Consider the following 25,766-nt stretch of genomic DNA (forward strand, 5'->3'; position numbering starts at 1 on the left):
TACTCTAGTGTGTGGTACTGGTTCCACAAGAGATTGTTGAGTCAAAGGGTCATTGTGATATAGGAGAACACCGGGACAGCGATCATTGGAAGAAAAACAATTTTCTGGTAGAGCCATTTTTATGGATTAGATCGGCAGGCAAACATAGCAAAGAGGATTTGTAGGAGGTGCCCGTTTGCAGCCTGATGAACTTTGAGTTGTTTATATAGGCCGCTAGCAATTCTGTTGTATACTGTTTCCAACTTTTAAACATCCACTGAATTCACTGCAGGCACAGAGGTGGGTGGGTTGGAATCCATATGTAAATTTATGTAAATACCAAAATTACAAACCAAAGATTTAATCTGAGGATGAAGCAGTCCACTAGACAAATAATTCAGACAAACAGACGAGAACCTAGTAGGGTCGAAAACACAGTAAAACACAGATCATGAATGGTAATGCAATGGAAGCAACCACAATACTTTGCATGGGTGACAGTGTGAGCATGGTTTAGGAATGCTTCCCTCTGCTAGTATGGAGGGGACATAGAAGCTGGAACTCTTACAGTATAATGGTGTAAGTAAGGACTCTGGCAGAAAAGGGAGATCCACAGACATGAAGGTGTGTCTGGGATAAGAGACGGCCCACTACACCATTGTCAACAAATCTGAGTTAGTGAATGATAGTACGGGGAAGACAGCATCCAAATATTTAAGTTCACCAAAACACTCTATATCTATGATCCCTCCATCCTGCTCATTTACCTCAGAAACACCTACTGACTAAAGGCATAACTAAACAAAGGTGTTTTGAGCCTCAAACAAGACATCTTACCTAGTAAGTAAATCTGTAAAAAGTGTGGTTTGAAGGATCAGATTAGGTGCACTGATTAGGTGCTTCTGCTTTGACTGCACTGACTGGGAGGTAAAGTATGCTGCTATACATAAGGACTGTACCATTGAGTTGATGAATACATGTCAGCTAACCAGGTACATTTGCTTTTGCATTGACAACACATTGCCTACTAAACAGATCCAGTCATACTCGCCATAATGCATATGCCTTAGGTAATGCCAGTGAGTTCAAGAAGGCCAGGTATATACAGGCTAAGACTGGAGGGCATTATACTACTACTAATCAATGCCTGCCTCATCACACCTTATGTGTATAACAAATTTATTGCCTGTTTCGAGGTTCCCAACAATTAGCACAATGTCACTTCTGGAATTGCAAAAATATCTTTGGGTCTTTAAACCCACAGAAATCAATTGGCACAGACAACATCCATGGATGTGTACTCAAAACCTGTTCATTTGTGCTAGCAGATGTCTTTGCAAATATAATCAATTTGTCCCTTGCACAAGCCTCTATTTCAATCTGCTTGAAAAGTACCACTATCATACCACTACCAAAAACAATGAAGCATTCTGCCTTCTCAGTTACTACCGATCTACTGCATTGACTCCAATAGTGCTTACAAAGATTCCCTTTTAGGAACTTGAGCTGTGTTAACAATGCTTTGGGAATGCTTCCATGTTGTCCATGCTCTGAATCAGGTGTGTAATCCGCTCAATGGAAACCACGGCGTCACCGGCGGGGTGCTTTATGGCCAAGAAGTTATAAAAGCACACAGATTTAAGCTAGCTTCTGTTTGTACATGAAGCGCTCTATGTGTGTTTGTCTCTTGGTAAGTGGTAAATGTCCGAAAAGATATAAGAGCTTGCCTTTGTCTTTGCGGATGCTTCACTCCCACTGGGCATTCTTTGAGGAGTGTGCCCCAACTCCTTACGGTTTTGACTCTGCTCTTGCTAAGGTAGAGCGGTGTGCCTGGTCCTGGGACTCGCAGATTGACCTAGCAAAAGATTTCAAAAAGGGCTTGTTCCTTTCTCCTTCTTCACCTGCTTGCTTTTTGGTGGTTTTGCCAGCCCTGTGAGATGACAGATTGAGGACTGTCATTTTCAACAAAAGGGCATCAGCCAAGAAGTCCTGACATGGGATGTTCTAGGTATCTCGGGCACCTTATTACACCCAGCACCTCTAGGGACCTGGTCCGTTAAACCTGCCATGCACAGTGCTTCAGGGCATGCCCCCTAGAGGCCCCTAGAGCTGCACCAGGGCGTAGCTCCCACTCTAGGTGTACCAGAGTTCAGTCTCGAGAGACTGATACCCTTAAGAGACTACCTAGCACCCTGGAAAGCTCTGCCAGATGTGTCTCGATGAGTTCTGCATACTGTAGACAGAGGTTATACAATTCAGATTGGGGCTCTTCCGTCCCGGTTCGACAGGGTGTGTCCCACTCTGGTGGGACCCAAGCAGGCTCTGGTCATGGTCATACAGCTGGAACTTCATAGTTTCAAAAAAGGACAGGGGGTTGCATTCTATTCTAGATCTACATCAGCTGAACTGCTCACTATTTAGGCTCAGGTTCAACATGCTGACCCTGAAGCAGGTCGTGTCTCAAATCAGATCTGAGGACTGGTTTGTCACGATAGATCTTGGGGATGCATATTTCTATGTATCCATCCGTCCTTCTCACAGGAAGTTCCTGAGGTTTGCTTTTGGGGCCAAAGCTTACCAATATCGGGTCCTTCAATTTGGTCTTGGCCTCTCACCCTGCACCTTCACAAAGTGTATGAATGCTGGTCCCTCTGGGGTTATGGCTGAACGCTAAAAAGAGTGTGCTTTCTCTATTATGGAGAACCACTTACTTAGGCGTTGTGTGGGATTCAAACTTTATGCGTGTGCTGCTGTCTTCTGCCCACATTGAGTTCATCCTTACGGCTGTCGAGAGGGTCACTCACTGTCAAGCAGATCCAGAGACTGCTGGGGTTAATGGCAGCAGTGTCCAATGTGGTTTCACTTGGCCTCCTGCATATGATGCCCCTTCAGTGGTTGCCCAGGACCAGAGAGTTCTCTCAGAGGAGCAATCCACTCCATACAATCAAGGTCACCGGGAAAGCCCTCCATTCCTGTCTCAGGATCCTGTGTTGGGAGTTCCGGGCCCTCACGTAATGCTAATGACGGTTGCTTTCCTCACAGGAAGGGTGTGGTCTTGAGTGGCCATGCTGCACAAGGTCTTTGGAGAGAACCCCATCTGCTGCGGCACATAAATTGCCAAGAGATGCTGGCCGTGCTTCTAGCTTTGAAGCATTTCCTGTCAGCCCTCAGAAGTCATCATGTATTGGTCCATTCAGACAACCACCAGGGGGTCTGTGCTTACGCCTCTTGTACAACCTGGCACGTCAGATTCTCCTGTGGGCCCAGGGGAAGCTGCTCTCCTTGAGTCTAGTGAATATCCTGGGTCATTTGAACTAGGGAGCAGACGCCCTTTCGAGGCAAGGGCTGAGACCTCTGGAATGGCGACCGCACCCTCAGGTGGTAGAGCAGATCTGAGAGAGATTTTATAGAGCTCAAGTAGACTTGTTCGCGACTCAAAAGATGTTGCACCTGTCCCCTCTGGATCTCCCATACACCCCCAGCTCCTCTAGGTCTGGATGCCATGGCCGAAGCTGCGCCTGTACGATTTTTTCCTCATGCTGCTCCTGGGAGTTGTGGAGACTGTGGCTGTGGCCCCTGAGGGGGTACAGCTCAGAGCTTCTGGTCTTTTCTGGTAGAGACCATTCTTCAATCCAGAGTTCCCTCCACGAGGAGGTCGTATGCCACTAGATGGAGCCTGTTCAGTGTATGGTGTAATTAGAACCATTTGGATCCAGTTAACTGCCCAGTTGGTTCAGTGCTGGAATTCCTTCAAGAACAGTTTGCCAAAGGGTCGGCTCCATCCACCCTTAAAGCCCTATTTCGGCATATTATGCCCCCCTGGCGGGGCAATCATTGGGTAGAAACCCGCTGGTGACACGTTTTCTTCGCACCGCCCAGAGGCTGAGGCCTCCTGTGCGACCTAGAGTGCCTGCATGGGACTTGGCAAGAACCTGTTAGCCTTTCCCAAAAGCCACATGTTTAATGAGTTTATATTTCAAACTGAATGAAGATATCTTGAAAAATGAGATTCCTGCAACCATTTATCTGACACTATATCTGGTTCGCCCCACCCAGCCCAAATTTTGGGACTCACAGCTGAAAATGACCTACCTAAACATACACAATTAAGATATCTTTGGTAAGAAGACACTTTGGGCTTTACTGTCAATAATTAAAAGTTTATAATGCTCAATAAGATTATGTTATAGATGATGAAGTGCCTTAAAAGTACATTTCCTGCATTGAACATTTTATTTTCATATATAAATACATGAAATCAGTCCTGGAGCAATCCAGAAAAGTACTGGGTTGAAAGCCTGTTTAATTAGATAGAAAATAAATATGCAGCCTTTCAAAATGTTTAATATTTTTGTGTTGTCATGTTCTAGAAATTCTATTGATTTAAGTGGTAGTCGTTTCTACTTATCTGAACATCACAATGTGGTGTACCGACAGCAAATTATTTACATTTTCTTCTACTTCTTACAGGCTTTATGGGTCACCACAGTGGATCATCCATCTCCATACCCCCCTGTCCTCTACATCTGCCTCTTTCAGCCCAACTACCTACATGTCTTCCCTCAGCACATCCATTAACCTTCTTCTTGGTCTTCCTCTTTTCCTCCTTCCTTGTGGCTCCATCCTCAGCATTCTCCTACCGATTTACCCCATGTCCCTTCTCTGGGCATGTCCAAACCATCTCAATCGTGCCTCCCTCACCTTGATTCCAAAATGTGCTACATGTGCTGTCCCTTTAATAAACTCTTTTCTAATACTGTCCATCCTTGTCACTCCCAACACAAATCTCAACATCTTCAGCTCTGCTACCTCCAGCTCCATCTCCTGTCTTTTACTCAATGACACTGTTTTTAAACCATACAACATCACAGGTCTCACCCCAGTCCTAGAAACTTTCCCTTTCATTCTTGCAGATCACAAATTACTCCTGTCACTCTTCTCCACCCACTTCACGCTGCCTGCACTCTTTTCTTTACTTCTCTAACACAGTCTCCATTAATTTGCACTGTTGACACCAGGAACCTGAACTCCTTTACCTTTTACACCTCTTCTCCCTGCAACTGCACCCCTCCACTGCCCTCCCTCTCATTCACACACATGCACTCTGTCTTACTCCTACTGACTTTCATTCCCCATCTCTCCAACGCGTACCTCCACCTCTCCAGGCTCTTCTCCACCTGCTCCCTACTCTCACCACAAATCACACTATCATCTGCAAACACCATAGTCTACAGAGACTCCTGTCTGACCTCTTCTGTCAACCTGTCTATCACCACTGCAAACAGGAAAGAGCTCAGAGCCGATCATTGATGCAGTTTCACCTCCACCTTGAACCAGTCTGTCGTTCCTACTGCACACATCACTGCTGTCACACTGTCCTCATACATGTCCTGCACCACCCTTACATACTTCTCTGCCACACCTGACTTCCTAATACAATACCACAACTCTTCTCTCCACCCTGTCGTAATCTTTCTCTAAATCCACAAACACACAATGCAACTCCTTCTGATCTTCTCTATACTTCTCTATCAACATTCTCAAAGCAAATAATGCGTTTGTGGTGCTCTTCCTCTGCATAAAACCATACTGTTGCTCACAGATGGTCACCTCTTTGCTCAGCCTGGCTTCCACTACTCTTTACCATAACTTCATGGTGTGACCGATCAACTTTATTCCCCTGTAGTTATCTCACTGCCATCTCTCCTAAACATCTCCATGCTTCTACTGACCGGTATGTCATCTGGTCCAACCGACTTCCGACTACCTTACTAATCCTATCAATTTCCTGCTTCACCATTTTCACACCATCCAACCTTCTCTCTCTCATTTTCCTTATTCATCAGCTGCTCAAAATACTCCCTCCATCTTCTCCATTCCACTCTCCTCCTATTCTTCTTCTTCACCTCCAAAACCATCCTACAGACCACCATCCAATGCTGTCTAGCTACACTGTCCCCTGCCAACACCTTACAGCGGGGGGTCAACCATCCTCTGCAAATTCGCTCAATTTACCTTTTATTATATGTTATTATTAATAAATAATGATATTCATCTATGTTAAGACACTGATCATGTTAGTGATTTCTCATAATAATCATCAACAATGTATTAACAAAGTAGGAAACAGCTATTTTTAGAAAAGGCCCACGGGCTACTCATGTGGTCCCTGCGGGCTACCACGTTGCCCGCAGGCACCCTTGCCTTACAGTCTCCAATCTCTTTCAGGTTGCATCTCCTACATAGAACATAGTCCACCTGTGTGCACCTTCCTCCACTCTTATACGTCACCCAATGATAGACCATGATAGAACAGTTTAAACCCCCCTCCATTGCTCCTCGTCTTACTTCCTTTCCATTTTGTCTCCTGAACACAGAACATATCTACCATTCTCCTCTCCATCATATCAGCTCCCTCTCTCCCTTTACCCATCATAGTACCAACATTTCAAGTACCAACCCTAACCTCCACTCTCCTACACTTCTCATTTTCTGCCGTCTTTGTAGTTGTCTTCTTCCTCTCCTTCTCCTCCTTCGGCCAACAGTAGCCCAATTTCCACAGGTACCCTGTTGGTTAACGATACCTCTGGCGATCATTGGTAACCCGGGCCTCGACCGATCCGGTATGAAATTCTCTTTCGTGATATGCATATTTGATTTGGCACATGTTTTATGACGGATGTCCTTTATAACACAACCCTCCCCATTTATCCGGGCTTGGGATCGGCACTAAGTGTGCACTGGCTTGTGCAACCCTAATGGCTGGCTTCAAATAATCTTAGAAAAAATTTTTGCAAGCAATTTTGTTTCCGTGTATATTTCTATGAATTTAAAACATCATTGTGGTCTGGGTGTTGTTTGTCCTGAAAAGCACAATGAGTCAGTGTATAAATAATTCTACAAATTTTATACAAATTATACAAATTTTTGCTATGACCACGTGTGTATGTAAATAACCCTTCTCTCCAACGCTGCACTCCACCTCTCCAGGCTCTTCTCCACCTGCTCCCTACTCTCACCACAAATCACACTATCATCTGCAAACATCATAGTCTACAGAGACTCCTGTCTGACCTCTTTTATCAACCTGTCCATCACCACTGCAAACAGGAAAGAGCTCAGAGCCGATCATTGATGCAGTTCCACCTCCACCTTGAACCAGTCTGTCGTTCCTACTGCACACATCACTGCTGTCACACTGTCCTCATACATGTCCTGCACCACCCTCACATACTTATCTGCCACACCTGACTTCCTAATACAATACCACAACTCCTCTCTCCACCCTGTCGTAATCTTTCTCTAAATCCACAAACACACAATGCAACTCCTTCTGATCTTCTCTATAATTCTCTATCAACATTCTCAAAGCAAATAATGCGTTTGTGGTGCTCTTCCTCTGTTGCTCACAGAGGGTCACCTCTTGCTCTTACTACCTTACTAATCCTATCCATTTCCTGCTTCACCATTTTCACACCATCCAACCTTCTCTCTCTCATTTTCCTTATTCATCAGCTGCTCAAAATACTCCCTCCATCTTCTCCATTCCACTCTCCTCCTATTCTTCTTCTTCACCTCCAAAACTATCCTACAGACCACCATCCAATGCTGTCTAGCTACATTGTCCCCTGCCAACACCTTACAGCAGGGGTCACCAACCTTTGAAACTGAGAGCTACTTCTTGGGTACCGATTAGTGTGAAGGGCTACCAGTTTGTTACACACATTTTTCAGTTCGATCTGAAATAACAAATTCGCTCAATTTACCTTTTATTATATGTTATTATTAATGAATAATGATATTCATCCCGATCACCAATCTTTCATTCCTAGGTTCACCTTCTACCACTTCATCTAATTCACTCCAGAATTTTTCTTTCTCCACCATCTCACAACCCACTTGTGAAGCATAAGCACTGATGATATTTATCATCACAACTTCAACTTTCATCTTCACGTTCATCACCCTATCAGAAACTCTCTTCACCTCCACTACACTCTTACTGTACTCTTCCTTCAGAATCACCCCTACACCATTTCTCTTTTCATCTACACCATGATAGAACAGTTTAAACCCCCCTCCATTGCTCCTCATCTTACTTCCTTTCCATTTGGTCTCCTGAACACAGAACATATCTACCTTTCTCCTCTCCATTATATCAGCTCCCTCTCTCCCTTTACCCATCATCGTACCAACATTTCAAGTACCAACCCTAACCTCCACTCTCCTCCACTTCTCATTTTCCTGCCGTCTTTGTAGTTGTCTTCCTCCTCTCCTTCTCCTCCTTCGGCCAACAGTAGCCCAATTTTCACAGGTACCCTGTTGGTTAATGATACCTCTGGCGGTCATTGGTAACCCGGGCCTCGACCGATCCGGTATGAAATTCTCTTTTGTGATTTGCATATTTGATTTGGCACATGTTTTATGACGGATGTCCTTTATAACACAACCCTCCCCATTTATCCGGGCTTGGGATCGGCACTAAGTGTGCACTGGCTTGTGCAACCCTAATGGCTGGCTTCAAATAATCTTAGAAAAAATTTTTGCAAGCAATTTTGTTTCCGTGTATATTTCTATGAATTTAAAACATCATTGTGGTCTGGGTGTTGTTTGTCCTGAAAAGCACAATGAGTCAGTGTATAAATAATTCTACAAATTTTATACAAATTATACAAATTTTTTGCTATGACCACGTGTGTATGTAAATAACCCCTTCTCTCCAACGCGTACCTCCACCTCTCCAGGCTCTTCTCCACCTGCTCCCTACTCTCACCACAAATCACACTATCATCTGCAAACATCATAGTCTACAGAGACTCCTGTCTGACCTCTTTTATCAACCTGTCCATCACCACTGCAAACAGGAAAGAGCTCAGAGCCGATCATTGATGCAGTTCCACCTCCACCTTGAACCAGTCTGTCGTTCCTACTGCACACATCACTGCTGTCACACTGTCCTCATACATGTCCTGCACCACCCTCACATACTTATCTGCCACACCTGACTTCCTAATACAATACCACAACTCCTCTCTCCACCCTGTCGTAATCTTTCTCTAAATCCACAAACACACAATGCAACTCCTTCTGATCTTCTCTATAATTCTCTATCAACATTCTCAAAGCAAATAATGCGTTTGTGGTGCTCTTCCTCTGTTGCTCACAGAGGGTCACCTCTTTGCTCTTACTACCTTACTAATCCTATCCATTTCCTGCTTCACCATTTTCACACCATCCAACCTTCTCTCTCTCTCATTTTCCTTATTCATCAGCTGCTCAAAATACTCCCTCCATCTTCTCCATTCCACTCTCCTCCTATTCTTCTTCTTCACCTCCAAAACTATCCTACAGACCACCATCCAATGCTGTCTAGCTACATTGTCCCCTGCCAACACCTTACAGCAGGGGTCACCAACCTTTTTGAAACTGAGAGCTACTTCTTGGGTACCGATTAGTGTGAAGGGCTACCAGTTTGTTACACACATTTTTCAGTTCGATCTGAAATAACAAATTCGCTCAATTTACCTTTTATTATATGTTATTATTAATGAATAATGATATTCATCCCGATCACCAATCTTTCATTCCTAGGTTCACCTTCTACCACTTCATCTAATTCACTCCAGAATTTTTCTTTCTCCACCATCTCACAACCCACTTGTGAAGCATAAGCACTGATGATATTTATCATCACAACTTCAACTTTCATCTTCACGTTCATCACCCTATCAGAAACTCTCTTCACCTCCACTACACTCTTACTGTACTCTTCCTTCAGAATCACCCCTACACCATTTCTCTTTCATCTACACCATGATAGAACAGTTTAAACCCCTCCATTGCTCCTCATCTTACTTCCTTTCCATTTGGTCTCCTGAACACAGAACATATCTACCTTTCTCCTCTCCATTATATCAGCTCCTCTCTCCTTTACCCATCATCGTACCAACATTTCAAGTACCAACCCTAACCTCCACTCTCCTCCACTTCTCATTTTCCTGCCGTCTTTGTAGTTGTCTTCCTCCTCTCCTTCTCCTCCTTCGGCCAACAGTAGCCCAATTTTCACAGGTACCCTGTTGGTTAATGATACCTCTGGCGGTCATTGGTAACCCGGGCCTCGACCGATCCGGTATGAAATTCTCTTTCGTGATTTGCATATTTGATTTGGCACATGTTTTACGATGGATGTCCTTTATAACACAACCCTCCCCATTTATCTGGGCTTGGGATCGGCACTAAGTGTGCACTGGCTTGTGCAACCCTAATGGCTGACTTCAAATAATGTTAAAAAAAGATTTTGCAAGCAATTTTGTTTCCTTGTATATTTCTATGAATTTTAAACATCATTGTATTCTGGGTGTTGTTTGTCCTGAACATCACAATGAGTCAGTGTATAAATAATTCTACAAATTTGATACAAATTATACAAATTTTTTGCTATGACCACGTGTGTATGTAAATAACCCCTTCTCTCCAACGCATACCTCCACCTCTCCAGGCTCTTTTCCACCTGCTCCCTACTCTCACCACAAATCATACTATCATCTGCAAACATCATAGTCAAGTCAAGTCAAGTCAAGTCAAGTTTATTTGTATAGCGCTTTTCACAACAGACATTGTCTCAAAGCAGCTTTACACAAATCAACAGTGATGGTGAATGGTGTGAATTTGTCCCTGATGAGCAAGCCGTGGCTACTGTGGCAAGGAAAAACTCCCTTAGATGTTATGAGGAAGAAACCTTGAGAGGAACCAGACTCAAAAGGGGAACCCATCCTCATCTGGGTGACATCAAGAGTTTGATCATAAATCTTTCAACAAAACAGAACACTGGACAGTGAGAACTAACATGATTACTGGAGTATAAGATTATAAGTGATGTTCTTTCTGCAGTCTTATACAGTCTATATGGTTAGTAGCTCCGAGTTTTATAAGCTCAGCATTTGTGATCACCACAGATCCAGCATCAGCTTCTCCATGCCAGAGCCTTTAAACACTCCAGGAGGTCCAATGTCAAAACTCCACACATGTAGCGGGATCCAAATGGCACTGGTACGTCTCTAGATGGTTCAGGATGTTTGTGAGTTCGGCATCTACTTCTTCAAAGGTCCGTAATCATCACGAGGTGGGAGGTGACTGGAGCTGGCCAAACCTCAGGGTGTCTCGGGATGGGGAGAGAAAGAGAAGCAGTGGAGAGGAATTAGCGTAGCTGCTGTTCATGATATTAACAGCACAAGTTGATAATGTGCATGTGATCAGATGTTCTGGAGCACAAGGTTATGATGTGATGTGTGTTATGTGTAGGCTTTGCTAAAAGATATGTTTTAATCTACACTTAAACTGGGAGAGTGTGTCTGAGCCCCGAACACCGTCAGGAAGACTATTCCAGAGTTTAGGAGCTAAATGTGAAAATGCTCTACCACCTTTAGTGGACTTTGCTATTCTAGGAACTACTAGAAGCCCAGAGTTTTGAGATCTCAGGGAGCGTGGCGGATTGTAGCGTGTTAAAAGACTGGATAGATACATGGGAGCCAAACCATTTAGTGCTTTATAAGTGAGAAGTAATAGTTTGTAGTCTATTCGAAACTTAACAGGAAGCCAATGTAGGGACGATAAGATCGGGGTTATGTGATCATATTTTTTTGACCTTGTAAGAACTCTGGCTGCTGCATTCTGGACTAACTGAAGCTTGTTTATTAATGATGCAGGACATCCACCTAGTAACGCATTACAGTAGTCTATTCTGGAGGTCATGAACGCATGGACAAGCTTCTCTGCATCGGATATGGACAACATATTTCTTAGCTTAGAAATATTTCTAAGGTGAAAGAAGGCTGTTTTTGTAACTTGATTGATGTGATTTTTGAAAGACAAGTCGCTGTCTAAAATAACAACCAGGTCTTTTACCGTTGAACTAGTGGTTACAGAACATCCGTCTAAATGCAGGTTGAGATGCTGGAGCGTCTGTATACTAGTTTTTGGGCCGATGAGCAAAATCTCAGTCTTATCAGAATTTAAAAGTAGAAAGTTATGGGTCATCCAATCTCTTAGTTCCTTAACACTTAGTTAACTTAGTTCACTTACACTTAGTTCCTTAACTTAGTTCTTTAATAGTCTACAGATACTCCTGTCTGACCTCTTCTGTCAACCTGTCCATCACCACTGCAAACAGGAAAGAGCTCAGAGCCGATCTTTGATGCAGTTCCACCTCCACCTTGAACCAGTCTGTCGTTCCTACTGCACACATCACTGCTGTCACACTGTCCTCATACATGTCCTGCACCACCCTCACATACTTCTCTGCCACACCTGACTTCCAAATACAATACCACAACTCCTCTCTCCACCCTGTCGTAATCTTTCTCTAAATCCACAAACACACAATGCAACTCCTTCTGATCTTCTCTATACTTCTCTATCAACATTCTTAAAGCAAATAATGCGTTTGTGGTGCTCTTCCTCTGCATAAAACCATACTGTTGCTCACAGATGGTCACCTATTTGCTCAGCCTGGCTTCCACTACTGTTTCCCATAACCTCATGGTGTGACCGATCAACTTTATTCCCCTGTAGTTATCTCACTGCCATCTCTCCTAAACATCTCCATGCTTCTACCGACCGTTATGTCATCTGGTCCAACCGACTTCCGACTACCTTACTAATCCTATCCATTTCCTGCTTCACCATTTTCACACCATCCAACCTTCTCTCTCTCTCATTTTGCTTATTCATCAGCTGCTCAAAATACTCCCTCCATCTTCTCCATTCCACTCTTCTCCTATTCTTCTTCTTCACCTCCAAAACCATCCTACAGACCACCATCCAATGCTGTCTAGCTACATTGTCCCCTGCAAACACCTTACAGCAGGGGTCACCAACCTTTTTGAAACTGAGAGCTACTTCTTGGGTACCGATTAGTGTGAAGGGCTACCAGTTTGTTACACACATTTTTCAGTTCGATCTGAAATAACAAATTCGCTCAATTTACCTTTTATTATATGTTATTATTAATGAATAATGATATTCATCCCGATCACCAATCTTTCATTCCTAGGTTCACCTTCTACCACTTCATCTAATTCACTCCAGAATTTTTCTTTCTCCGCCATCTCACAACCCACTTGTGGAGCATAATCACTGATGACATTTATCATCACAACTTCAACTTTCATCTTCACTTTCATCACCCTATCAGAAACTCTCTTCACCTCCACTACACTCTTACTGTACTCTTCCTTCAGAATCACCCCTACACCATTTCTCTTTTCATCTACACCATGATAGAACAGTTTAAACCCCTCCATTGCTCCTCGTCTTACTTCCTTTGCATTTGGTCTCCTGAACACAGAACATATCTACCTTTCTCCTCTCCATTATATCAGCTCCCTCTTTCCCTTTACCCATCATAGTACCAACATTTTAAGTACCAACCCTAACCTCCACTCTCCTCCACTTCTCATTTTCCTGCCGTCTTTGTAATTGTGTTCCTCCTCTCCTTCTCCTCCTTCGGCCAACAGTAGCCCAATTTCCACAGGTACCCTGTTGGTTAACGATACCTCTGGCGGTCATTGGTAACCCGGGCCTCGACCGATCCGGTATGAAATTCTCTTTCGTGATTTGCATATTCGATTTGGCACATGTTTTACGATGGATGTCCTTTATAACACAACCCTCCCCATTTATCCGGGCTTGGGATTGGCACTAAGTGTGCACTGGCTTGTGCAACCCTAATGGCTGGCTTCAAATAATCTTAGAAAAAATTTTTGCAAGCAATTTTGTTTCCGTGTATATTTCTATGAATTTTAAACATCATTGTGGTTTGGGTGTTGTTTGTCCTGAGCAGCACAATAAGTCAGTGTATAAATAAATCTACAAATTTTATACAAATTATACAAATCTTTTGCTATGACCACGTGTGTAAATAACCCTTCCTTCTCCTAAATTTTCACTTCAGTGCTACCCGAAAACAACCACAAACCGCACAGTCTCTTGCATTTACAGAGAAATCAAAAGGTAGGTGTTTTAAATCAGTCAAAATCACTGACACGTTCAGTGGTTTATTGTTAAAAACATTATATATTATATATTTATATAATTTACAATGAGAAACAGTGTTTTTATTTAAAGATTTTATATTTTGAAGTTAAAATGTGAGAGAAGGAGATTTTCTATATTTCTTTACTTCATTATATGGACAAAAAAGTAAACCTTTATATTTGGGAGTAAAAAAAATTGTTGTGCCCTAGTTACAGTGCAGTAAAAATTGTTGTATATCTTTTTTCCACAGAGTGACGTGATGGCCAGCAAAAACAGGGAAAGTGGCAAAGACACTGAGCCAGGACCACCACCACCAATGGCGTAAGTGTGTGAAGTTTGTTTCCATGTCAGTGTCATAGTCTGATTGGTGAACGTTTTGTAGGTTTATGATTTTGTGACTACACATAATGATTTTGTACATTTCGAGTAGATTTCTGTGTAAAAAACAATTTACAGTGGACAGTTTTTATATGTTTTTGTGCAATTTTTCACATTTTTTGCTTCTAAAATTCACACAAACTTTCAGACTCTCATATCATGTTGTGTGAAGAATGGGAGGCAGGTGACTATATTTGCCATGGCCAAGTTTTTTTTTTGTTTAATTTGACTTTTCTGTCTATGGCAGTTAAAGTAAACACTGTCTGCATATCCATTTCCCTTTTTTTTTTATCTCTTGTCTCTACCCTCCCTTTCTCCTTTCCATTGCTCCTTGCAACAGCAAACAATTGTCATTAACACGAATGCAAACGTGTGAGATCACTACCATTTGATTTCTTTTTCTCCACTGTCTAGTCACAAACCGAATCAGGTTCTGACTCAGGCCGATGGAGCTTATGTCTCTCCCCATCACAAGAGAAAATCCACCACAGACTTCTGTGAACCAGTTTGAACTTAAATGGCTGAAGTGCCAGATACCAACCAGTGATCTGCATGTTTTCTTTAATGCAATGGCTACACTGGAGGCTGTGTGTTCCGAACAGAGGCTGAATGCTTATCCTAGTAGATAGTATTGGAGGGTATTGCTGTACTAATTCCACTTACTGAAAGCCTGCCACTGATGTGGAGCATGGGGCACAAACCCAGTGTCCATGTCTGTTTGCAAAAAAGAGAGAAATCAGGGAAATATAAAAGGGGCAACCACACCTTAACCTGAGTGCAAGCCTCATGGCATGACAGGTTTATGGATGTGGTGAGAGATGACATGCAGGTAGTTGGTTTAAAAGAGGCAGATGTAGAGGACAGAGTAGTATGGAGACAGATGATCCACTGTGGCGACACCTAATATGAGCAGCCGAAAGAAGTTGGATGAGTGAGAGGGCTGGGTACATCCAATAAATAGTCATCTAAAATAACCTACAGTAATAGCCAGAAATGTCTCAAATCCTTGTTGGTTTTGGGTCTCAGGCAGGCTACAATAGTTACTGTAATAATAATTTGGGAATGCTTCCCAAGTGGCAGCAAATATACATTACTCTACTTGCCCCATTGCACACTTTTGCACCATAATTGTGCCTGTCCCAAAGAAACCACAGCCTACCTGCCTCTATGACTACTGCCCTGTAGCCCTGACCTCAGTAGTGATGAAGTGCTTTTGAAAGACTGGTCAGAGACTTTATCACTGCATCACTACCAGGCATACTGGATCCTCTACAGTTTGCGTACTGCCAGAACTGCTCTACTAGTGATGCCATCACACATCTTCTCCATACAACGATGAGCCACCTGGACTGCAGAAAAGGGAATTATGCAAAAATGCTTGTTTGTGGACTACAGTTCAGTGTTTAAGATCATAATTTTCTCCACACTCACCTCTAAGTTGGACGTCCTGGGAATAAGCCCACCACTGTCTCAATGGATTTCCAACTTCATGACAGACAGACCACAAGCCATATGGGTGGATAAACACACCTCATCCACCCTCACCCTCAGCACTGGAGCTCCTCTGGGTTGTGTTCTGAGCCCCCTGCTGTACTCACTGTACACTCATGACTGTATGGCCACTTCCAATTAGACCACCATCAAGTTTGCTGACGATTGACACTGTTGTGGTGGGCCTGATCTCCAACAACGACGAGATGGCCTACCTACAGGAGATAAAAAACCTGGAGAAATGGAGCCAGGAGATCAATCTTCTCCTGAACATCAGCAAGACTAAGGAGCTGATAGTGGACTTCAGCACGAAGCAGAAGCAGTCATACTAACCGCTAAACATCAACGGGACCCCAGTGGAGAGAGTGGACAGTTTCCGGTACCTAGGTGTTCAAATCACACAGGACCTGTCGTGGTCCTTTCACATCAACACCCTGGTGAAGAAGCCCGGCAGCATGTGTACCATCTGAGACGCATAAGGGACTTTGAACTTCACTCTCGGGTGATAAGGACTTTTTACACCTGCACCATTGAGAGCATCCTGATGGGGAAGCATCACTTCCTGGTTCATGAAAAGCACCATGCAGTACTCCAGAGGGTGGTGCAGTCAGACGAATGTACCATTCGCACCAAGCTCCCTGAGGACATCTACAGCACGCGGTGCTGGACCAGGGCCAGGAAGATTGTGAAGGACCTCAACCATACCAAAAATTGACTCTTTTCTCTGTTGGATTCAGGGAAGGGCTTCCACTCCAAACACAGAGAAAATGAGGAGGAGCTTCTTCCCGCAGGCCATTCGGTGTCTAAACCAGGAGACACCCAGCAACTAGTACCTGGACTTCTCTCTCCGTATCACTTACCTTTACTGCACAATTACTTCTCCTCTCGGTATATGACACTTTAACTCTGGACTGACCCAGCACATTGTCACTTTGTCACCTTACTGCACAAATTGACAACGTTAAGGACAAATCACACTGGTCACTTTAATCTGTACTTTTGTCAATATCTGTCAATATCTGTCTTACTCATCCATCCCTATATATAATTTTATTCAGTAAACACTGCAATGTACAGGAAATTAATTCTTCAACTGTAATGTGTTAATTGTTGTGCTAATAATAAAAAGCAGATCTCTGGTCGGTAAAACTTGACCTAATTTTCCTCCATCTTTCTACAGGACAACTGGATCATATAAGGATGAAGTATATTTTATGACTGTTGCTCTCCTGTTTGCTAAAAAGAGCCCTGATCCAAACACAAAGGTATTAAAACTTTGTCATACTTATGCAACACTTTAATGTTGCCCCTTTTTGAATGCCTTTTATGAGGTCCAAAAGGCAAATGGGTGTCCGGTCTTTCTATTTATATTAGGAGATTTCAATTTAAGGAAGTCATATAATTATTTTTGTATTTTTAACCAGGCATTGTGGTTTGGGATATTACCAACAATCCTTTAATGTTAATGCTTTCCACTGTCAAGAGAGACATATGTTACCCTAATACTCATATTAAAATAAGTTACACTTATTGGTGAGGTACCATGAGAGCAGAGGTAAAAAAAAATTTAGGTGACATGAGAAAATTGAGGAAAAACTGGAGGTTGTTAGTGCATGGATATTTATGCATCATAACAGTTAAAAGTTATATTCTAATAACCCAAATCAAAGGAGAAAAAACATGATTTTTTTCTGAATTGTGTAGACTTTATCAACAATATTTCTGAGATTAAAAAAATCTATATATTATCTACTTTAGCTTCTAATGAAAGACTGGACTTAGTAACCAAAGTCTTTTGCTGGGGCAAAAAATTAAACAAAAACCCCATCCAGAGAAATTTTGTAACAAGCAACACGTAGTAAACCACAAAGATAAAAGTGATAAAGCAACACTTATGTTTAGTGGGGGGAAAAGACACAGTTCCCATATGGTGGGATGATGATCTGTTTAACCTGCTTCTCTGCTATCTGGCCTTGATTTGCACTTGTTAGCTCATTTTTAGACTATGAGTTATGCTGCATGAAATGATAACAGGACCTCCCTGAGAAGGATGAATATCGCCTTGCCTGAAAAGACCAACCTTGGCCACAAAATAAGTCAAATCATCTATAAGCCCGCATTTTTTCTGAGCACCATCTGGACATCCAGCAGCTCATTAACCATAACCTGCTGTAACTTACTATACCATACCACAACTGATATACTACTCCATCAGACATTACCAATGCTAATTGTCATACCTATACATTGTTACTCTTAGTAACCATTTACTGAAAAGGTGTACAGTCTTAGTAAAAGAAAACTACCTTACCTAAGATCATCTCTAGGTTACGTATGTAACCCTGAGAACAGGTGGAGAACAGGTGCCATCTCACGGCATACGTCCTCTTCGAGGAGGGAGCTCTGGAGTGGATAATAGTCTTTACCACCTTGGTGGAGAGAACAAAACCACAGAGCTGTGCCTTCTCAGGGACCACAGCCTCCACAACTCCGGGCGGGGGTGAACTATTTAATTCAATTCAATTCATTTTTATTTGTATAGCGCTTTTAACAATGAACATTGTCTCAAAGCAGCTTTACACAGATAATGTGGTGATTAAACGTAAATATGTTCTTTGTAAGTAAGTTTGTCCCTGATGAGCAACTGTGGCAAGGAAAAACTCCCCGAGATGGCATAAGGAAGAAACCTTGAGAGGAACCAGACTCAAGAGGGAACCCATCCTCATCTGGGTTGCACCAAATGTCCATTTAAAGCAGATATACAATGCTGCAGGGTACAGTGATGACGATCAGAAGCAAACTGCACTCCCGAGTCAGTGCAGCAGACCGCCGACACCAACTACAGTCCAATCCGTCCTCAAAGCACCCGTTCTACTCCGGAATTACATGGAACCACCCAAGATGTTGATGAGAGACCGTCCCAAGCTGCACAGAAGTGTGAAGATCCACTGAGGGGAGAGGGGCAGGAACAGTGGTCACTGGAACCTCAGGAGCATGTTTAACTCGACCGAGAGAGAGAGAGAGAGAGAGAGAGAGAGGGTGACGGAAGAGAAGGATATGGATTATTAAGTGTCCCTATTGGTGTATGAAAGTTAATGTCTCTGTGCAGTTTGGACTCCGGCAAGACTCGCTATGGCAGCATAAATAAAAGGGAGAACCAGAAGGTAACAAAGACACGAGGGTTCTCTGGGATAAGAGACGACCCACCACACCACCGTCAACAAACCCGAGTGAACGTGTGAATGTGAGGGGATGGCAGCATACAAATATACCAGTTCACCAAACACTCTATATCCATGTTCCCTCCAGATCTAAACCTTTACCTAAGAAAAATCTACTGATAAAAGGCTTGACTAAATAAATAAGTTTTCAACCTCGACTTGAACACTGAGACTGTGTCTGAGTCCCGAACACTGGTTGGAAGGCTGTTCCATAACTGTGGGGCTTTATAAGAGAAAGATCTGCCCCCTGCTGTAGTCTTCATTATTTGAGGAACAAACAGATAGCCAGCACCTTTTGATCTAAGTATGCGTGGAGGATCATACTGGTACAGAAGTTCACTCAGATACTGTGGTGCGAGACCGTTAAGTGCTTTATACGTCAGTAGTAATATTTTATAATCAATGCGAGATTTGATTGGGAGCCAGTGTAGACTGATTAAAACAGGGGTGATGTGGTCATATTTCCTAGATCTAGTGAGGACTCTTGCTGCTGCATTCTGAACTAACTGAAGCTTATTTATGCACTTACTCGCACACCCAGACAGTAAAGCGTTACAGTAGTCTAATCTAGAAGTAACAAAAGCATGAACTAGTTTTTCTGCATCCTGTAACGACATCATATTTCTAATTTTAGCAATATTTCTAAGGTGAAAGAAGGCGATCCTGGTGATATTATTCACGTGAGACTCAAAGGAAAGACTCGGGTCAATAATCACACCAAGGTCTTTGACAGCCGTACATGCTGAAACAGAAACACCATCCAGAGATGCTACGTAATCGGAAAGTTTACTTCTAGCTGCATGTGGTCCTAGTAAAAGTACTTCCGTCTTATCTGAGTTGAGCAGAAGAAAGTTATTAAGCATCCACTGTCTAATGTCCTTTACACACTTCTCAACATTGTTAAGCTGATCTCTCTCATCTGGCTTTGCTGAAATATACAGCTGTGTGTCATCAGCATAGCAATGGAAGCGAATCCCATGTTTATGAATGATTTCACCAAGAGGCAGCATATATAAAGAGAAAAGCAGTGGGCCTAAGACAGATCCTTGAGGAACACCAAACTTTACCTCATAGAGTGTGGAGAACTCACCATTTACATCCACAAACTGATAGCGATCAGTCAAATAAGACCTGAGCCAAGAGAGAGCTGTTCCTTTATTCCAACAACGTTCTCAAGTCTAGCAAGCAGTATAGTGTGATCAATGGTGTCAAAAGCTGCACTAAGGTCGAGCAAAACAAGTAAGGAGACAAAACCCTGATCAGAGGCCAATAACAGGTCATTTACCACCTTAACTAGCGCCGTCTCTGTGCTATGATGAGGCCGAAATCCTGACTGATACATTTCAAAATGTTATTCATAAGCAGATGTGAGCATAACTGCTGTGCTACAACCTTTTCTAAAATTTTGGATATAAAGGGGAGATTTGATATCGGTCTGTAGTTGGACAACTGACATGGGTCAAGGTCAGGTTTCTTAATAAGGGGGTGGATAACTGCCAGTTTGAAGGATTTAGGTACATAACCAGTGCTAATGGAAGAGTTAATTATTTTTAAAACAGGTTTGATTACCTCTGGAGCTATCTGTTTAAAGAAACTTGTAGGCGAGGGATCGAGAATGCAGGTTGATGATTTTGATGAGGAGATTAATGAAATTAAGTCATTCTCATGAATAGGAGTGAAGCTTTGTAATTGATTGTCTGCTATAATTACACTGCTGTCTACAGGGTTACTTGTAAAATAATTTGGATTTATATTAACCGTCTGGATTTCTTGCCTGATGTTTTCAATTTTATTATTAAAAAAGTTCATGAAATCATTACTACCTATTGATGGTGTGCATGTTAGCGCAGTGCTTTTATTCCTGTTAATTTTGCTACCGTGCTGAATAAAAATCTAGGATTATGCTTGTTATTTTCTATGAGGGTGGAGAAATATGCTGATCTGGCAGCACTAAGAGATTTTCTATAATTTAGAGGCTCTCCTTCCATGCTATTTGAAATACTGTTAATTTTGTTTGACGCCATTTACGTTCTAATTTTCGAGTGGTCTGTTTTAAGGTGCGCGTATGATCATTATACCACTGTGCTAATTTTTTCTCCCTGATCATTTTGGTCTTAAGGAGCTACATCATCTAGAGTGTAACGTAACGTTGTTTCTAGATGTTCAGTGGCCCAGTCGAGCTCTGCGGGTCTGACGGAGATCTATCTAATATCGTAATTTCGGAAGATTATTAATAAACGCACTGCTGTAGCTGACGTGAAAGTACGCTTAACACGGTAACGTGGTGAGGTAGAAATGCAATGACTTAGGCAAATTTTAAACGAGATTAGATAATGGTCTGAAATAGCTTCAGACTGTGGAATTATGACTAAGTTTTTTATTTTTAATCCAAATGTTAACAACAAATCGAGAGTGTGTCCACCACTATGAGTGGGTCCTATAACATTCTGATTAATTCCAACTGAATCTAGAATGGACACAACTGCTGCTCTTAAGGAGTCTTCCTGATTATCAAAATGAATATTAAAGTCTCCAACAATTAATGCTTTGTCTAAAGAAGTAGCTAGATTTGTAATGAAATCTGCAAATTCTATCAGAAAATCAGAGTAGGGCCCTGGGGGTCTATAAATAATAATTAGTGGAATTAACTGACTTGACCTGCTTTCAGACACTGAATATTTTATGTTGGTGTAAAGAACTTCAAATGTTTTACATTTGTGTTTAGTCTTTGTGTGACGTTTAGATTATTATTATAAATAGCTGCTACTCCACCTCCTCTGCCATTTAGACGGGGTTGGTGTATGTAACTATACCCAGGAGGACTCGCCTCATTTAATGCTACATATTCATTCGATTTAATCCACGTTTCTGTCAAACACATTATATTAAACTCCTGGTCGGTAATAATTTCGTTTATAGTAAGCGCTTTTGGCGTGAGAGATCTAATATTCAACAATCCTATTTTTAGATCAGAGGTGCTGGTTGTACGTTCAGTCCTATTTAATTTAATTTTAATCAGGTTACTTAAACAGACTTTCTGATAATTTCCTATATTTTGGTTTTGCTCGGGGGACAGACACAGTCTCAATATGGTGGATCCTGAGTGACAACTCTGTGCAGCTAGCAGATGGTCGGTTTAGCCTGTCTGTCTGCTCCCTGGCCTTGGCTCTAGACAGTCACTTGTTAAATAGTGCTGTTCTGAGACTATGACCTATACTACAAGAAATGAGAGCAGCACCTTCCCGGGTGGGATGGATACCGTCCCGCCCTAACAGGCCAGCCTTGCCCTCAAAAATGCTCCAATTATTAATGAAGCCCACATTATTTTTGGAGCACCACTCGGACATCCAGCAGTTCAGCAACCATAACCTGCTGTAGGCTACATCGCCACGTCGCATTGGGATGGGGCCAGAGCATATTACAGCATCGGACATTGCCTTCGCTAATTTACACACCTCTATAATATTACTCTTAGTAACCTCTGACTGTCGAAGCCGTATATCATAAGCTCCTGTGTGAAAAACTATCTTACTATGGCGCCCCCGGTCTGGGAGAGGAGATCCCTTTTGAAACGGGGCAGACGAGAACCGAATTTAATCGAATAGCCTCATTCTACAGTGTGCAGGACCCACTGAGACACGTCTGGCCGAGCTTTCCAGGCTGCCAGGTACTCTTAAGGGTATCAGTCTCTCAAGGCTGTGACGAATGTGCGCAGCATGTGCACCGAATGTGTGCAGTATACGCGCGCCTGCAGGCGACTTCCTTCAGGAACCAATCTAGCATGCTCCGCTCCCAAGCAAGCGATGCACAGGCTGTGTATTGTGCATAGTCGGAACGATCGCTTGGTTTTTGTACATTTACCCCTGAACTGAAGGGGACAAACACACAAAGAGCGCTTCCTGAACCAACGGAAGCTGGCGCCGGCTTCACTCTCTGTACATTTTATACTTTCTGGTCGTGACATCAACCCGCCGGTGACAGCCAGCGTCCAATTTTGATTGATTACACACATTATTTCAGAGCGTGGGCAACACGGTTTTGTTCCCAAAGCGTTGCGACACAGCTTGAGTTCCTGAAAGGGTACCTAAGATTGTGATGGTGCTCTGGCTCCCACTATACACCTAACCAATCTGCTGGTTCCCCTAAAGGCCTAAATAATTTTAATTAGTTTCTTGTTCACTTCCATTTTTGTGCCTTACATATGTAGTGGGTTCGCTCTGCGTTGTGTATGTTTTTAAATGAAAAGACTCCACACGTTGGTACAATTGTCGTATGATTTACTTCCAGCTTCTGTATTCTCCAATCACTGTATTGAAACAGACACCATCAGATAATAAATGGCGAATCTCTGGTCTAGCCGTGCCTCTCATCGCTATCGCATTCGGCAAAAGAGAGAGCGCACGGAAAATAGACAATTTCTAAACTATAATAATAATATAACATCGAAAGAAAGAAAAATACAGAAAACTAAAATACCAATGATCCAATTACATACCTGTATTGAAACAGACACCATCAGATAATAAATGGCGAATCTCTGGTCTAGCCGTGCCTGTCAATCATTACATATTCTTTTAATGTACTGTATATTAACTTAACAAAAAAAATACATGGAAACATGGAACTTCTCATGGATTAATTAACCAAATTTATAGCAATAAAATTATTCATTTTACTCAATTTAACTAAAGGATGCCGCACGTGTAATGGCGGCCATTACCTGAAATAATTATGAAATTAACTATACACATTATTACATTCATTAAATAACTTACTAACCGTAAATCAAAAGAAAAATGAACAAATAATCATGTTTAACACAAAAATTCCTTAACCGATTAGTATTTATTATATTCTAAAACTTTTCCCGAAGAGCTGATAAATCATACCTCTCATCGCTATCGCATTCGGCAAAGAGAGAGGCGCACGGAAAATAGACAATTTCTAAACTATAATAATAATATAACATCGAAAGAAAGAAAAATACAGAAAACTAAAATACCAATGATCCAATTACATACCTGTATTGAAACAGACACCATCAGATAATAAATGGCGAATCTCTGGTCTAGCGTGCCTGTCAATCATTACATATTCTTTTAATGTACTGTATATTAACTTAACAAAAAAATACATGGAAACATGGAACTTCTCATGGATTAATTAACCAAATTTATAGCAATGAAATTATTCATTTTACTCAATTTAACTAAAGGATGCCGACGTGTAATGGCGGCCATTACCTGAAATAATTATGAAATTAACTATACACATTATTACATTCATTAAATAACTTACTAACCGTAAATCAAAAGAAAAATGAACAAATAATCATGTTTAACAAAAAATTCCTTAACCGATTAGTATTTATTATATTCTAAAACTTTTCCCGAAGAGCTGATAAATCATACCTCTCATCGCTATCGCATTCGGCAAAGAGAGGCGCACGGAAAATAGACAATTTCTAAACTATAATAATAATATAACATCGAAAGAAAGAAAAATACAGAAAACTAAAATACCAATGATCCAATTACATACCTGTATTGAAACAGACACCATCAGATAATAAATGGCGAATCTCTGGTCTAGCCGTGCCTGTCAATCATTACATATTCTTTTAATGTACTGTATATTAACTTAACAAAAAATACATGGAAACATGGAACTTCTCATGGATTAATTAACCAAATTTATAGCAATGAAATTATTCATTTTACTCAATTTAACTAAAGGATGCCGCACGTGTAATGGCGGCCATTACCTGAAATAATTATGAAATTAACTATACACATTATTACATTCATTAAATAACTTACTAACCGTAAATCAAAAGAAAAATGAACAAATAATCATGTTTAACACAAAAATTCCTTAACCGATTAGTATTTATTATATTCTAAAACTTTTCCCGAAGAGCTGATAAATCATACCTCTCATCGCTATCGCATTCGGCAAAGAGAGGCGCACGGAAAATAGACAATTTCTAAACTATAATAATAATATAACATCGAAAGAAAGAAAAATACAGAAAACTAAAATACCAATGATCCAATTACATACCTGTATTGAAACAGACACCATCAGATAATAAATGGCGAATCTCTGGTCTAGCCGTGCCTGTCAATCATTACATATTCTTTTAATGTACTGTATATTAACTTAACAAAAAATACATGGAAACATGGAACTTCTCATGGATTAATTAACCAAATTTATAGCAATGAAATTATTCATTTTACTCAATTTAACTAAAGGATGCCGCACGTGTAATGGCGGCCATTACCTGAAATAATTATGAAATTAACTATACACATTATTACATTCATTAAATAACTTACTAACCGTAAATCAAAAGAAAAATGAACAAATAATCATGTTTAACAAAAAAATTCCTTAACCGATTAGTATTTATTATATTCTAAAACTTTTCCCGAACAGCTGATAAATCATACCTCTCATCGCTATCGCATTCGGCAAAAGAGAGAGGGCGCACGGAAATGACGTCATCTCTACCTTTGCGTGTATTCTACCTGTGACCACGTGACCGTGCATCATTCCTGTAATCGCCAATATAAATTTCAAAATAAAGAAAGAAAACTCACACCTCAATGCCACTGATCAATTGTAACTCTAATAATGTAGTGTGACACCATTACACTT

At 41.6% G+C, this 25,766-nt stretch overlaps 1 protein-coding gene across 3 annotated transcripts in view; it reads left to right on the forward strand.

Moving 5' to 3' along the window:
- The window catches only part of LOC124401110 (deoxycytidylate deaminase-like), a 45,944-nt gene that overhangs the window by 14,022 nt on the left and 6,156 nt on the right, over positions 1-25,766 (forward strand). For 2 of the 3 annotated variants that reach the window (XM_046873094.1, XM_046873111.1), the window contains exons 2-4: positions 13,931-13,989; positions 14,264-14,334; positions 17,063-17,147. In XM_046873094.1, coding sequence (XP_046729050.1) covers positions 14,273-14,334; positions 17,063-17,147 — 147 coding nt within the window. In that variant the 5' untranslated portion in view covers positions 13,931-13,989; positions 14,264-14,272. Of the gene's footprint in view, positions 1-13,009; positions 13,572-13,930; positions 13,990-14,263; positions 14,335-17,062; positions 17,148-25,766 lie in introns of those variants that run through there. The other variant, XM_046873102.1, reaches the window with a different exon arrangement.

The sequence above is a fragment of the Silurus meridionalis genome, chromosome 2, assembly GCF_014805685.1.
Source record: "Silurus meridionalis isolate SWU-2019-XX chromosome 2, ASM1480568v1, whole genome shotgun sequence".
Classification (NCBI taxonomy): domain Eukaryota; kingdom Metazoa; phylum Chordata; class Actinopteri; order Siluriformes; family Siluridae; genus Silurus; species Silurus meridionalis.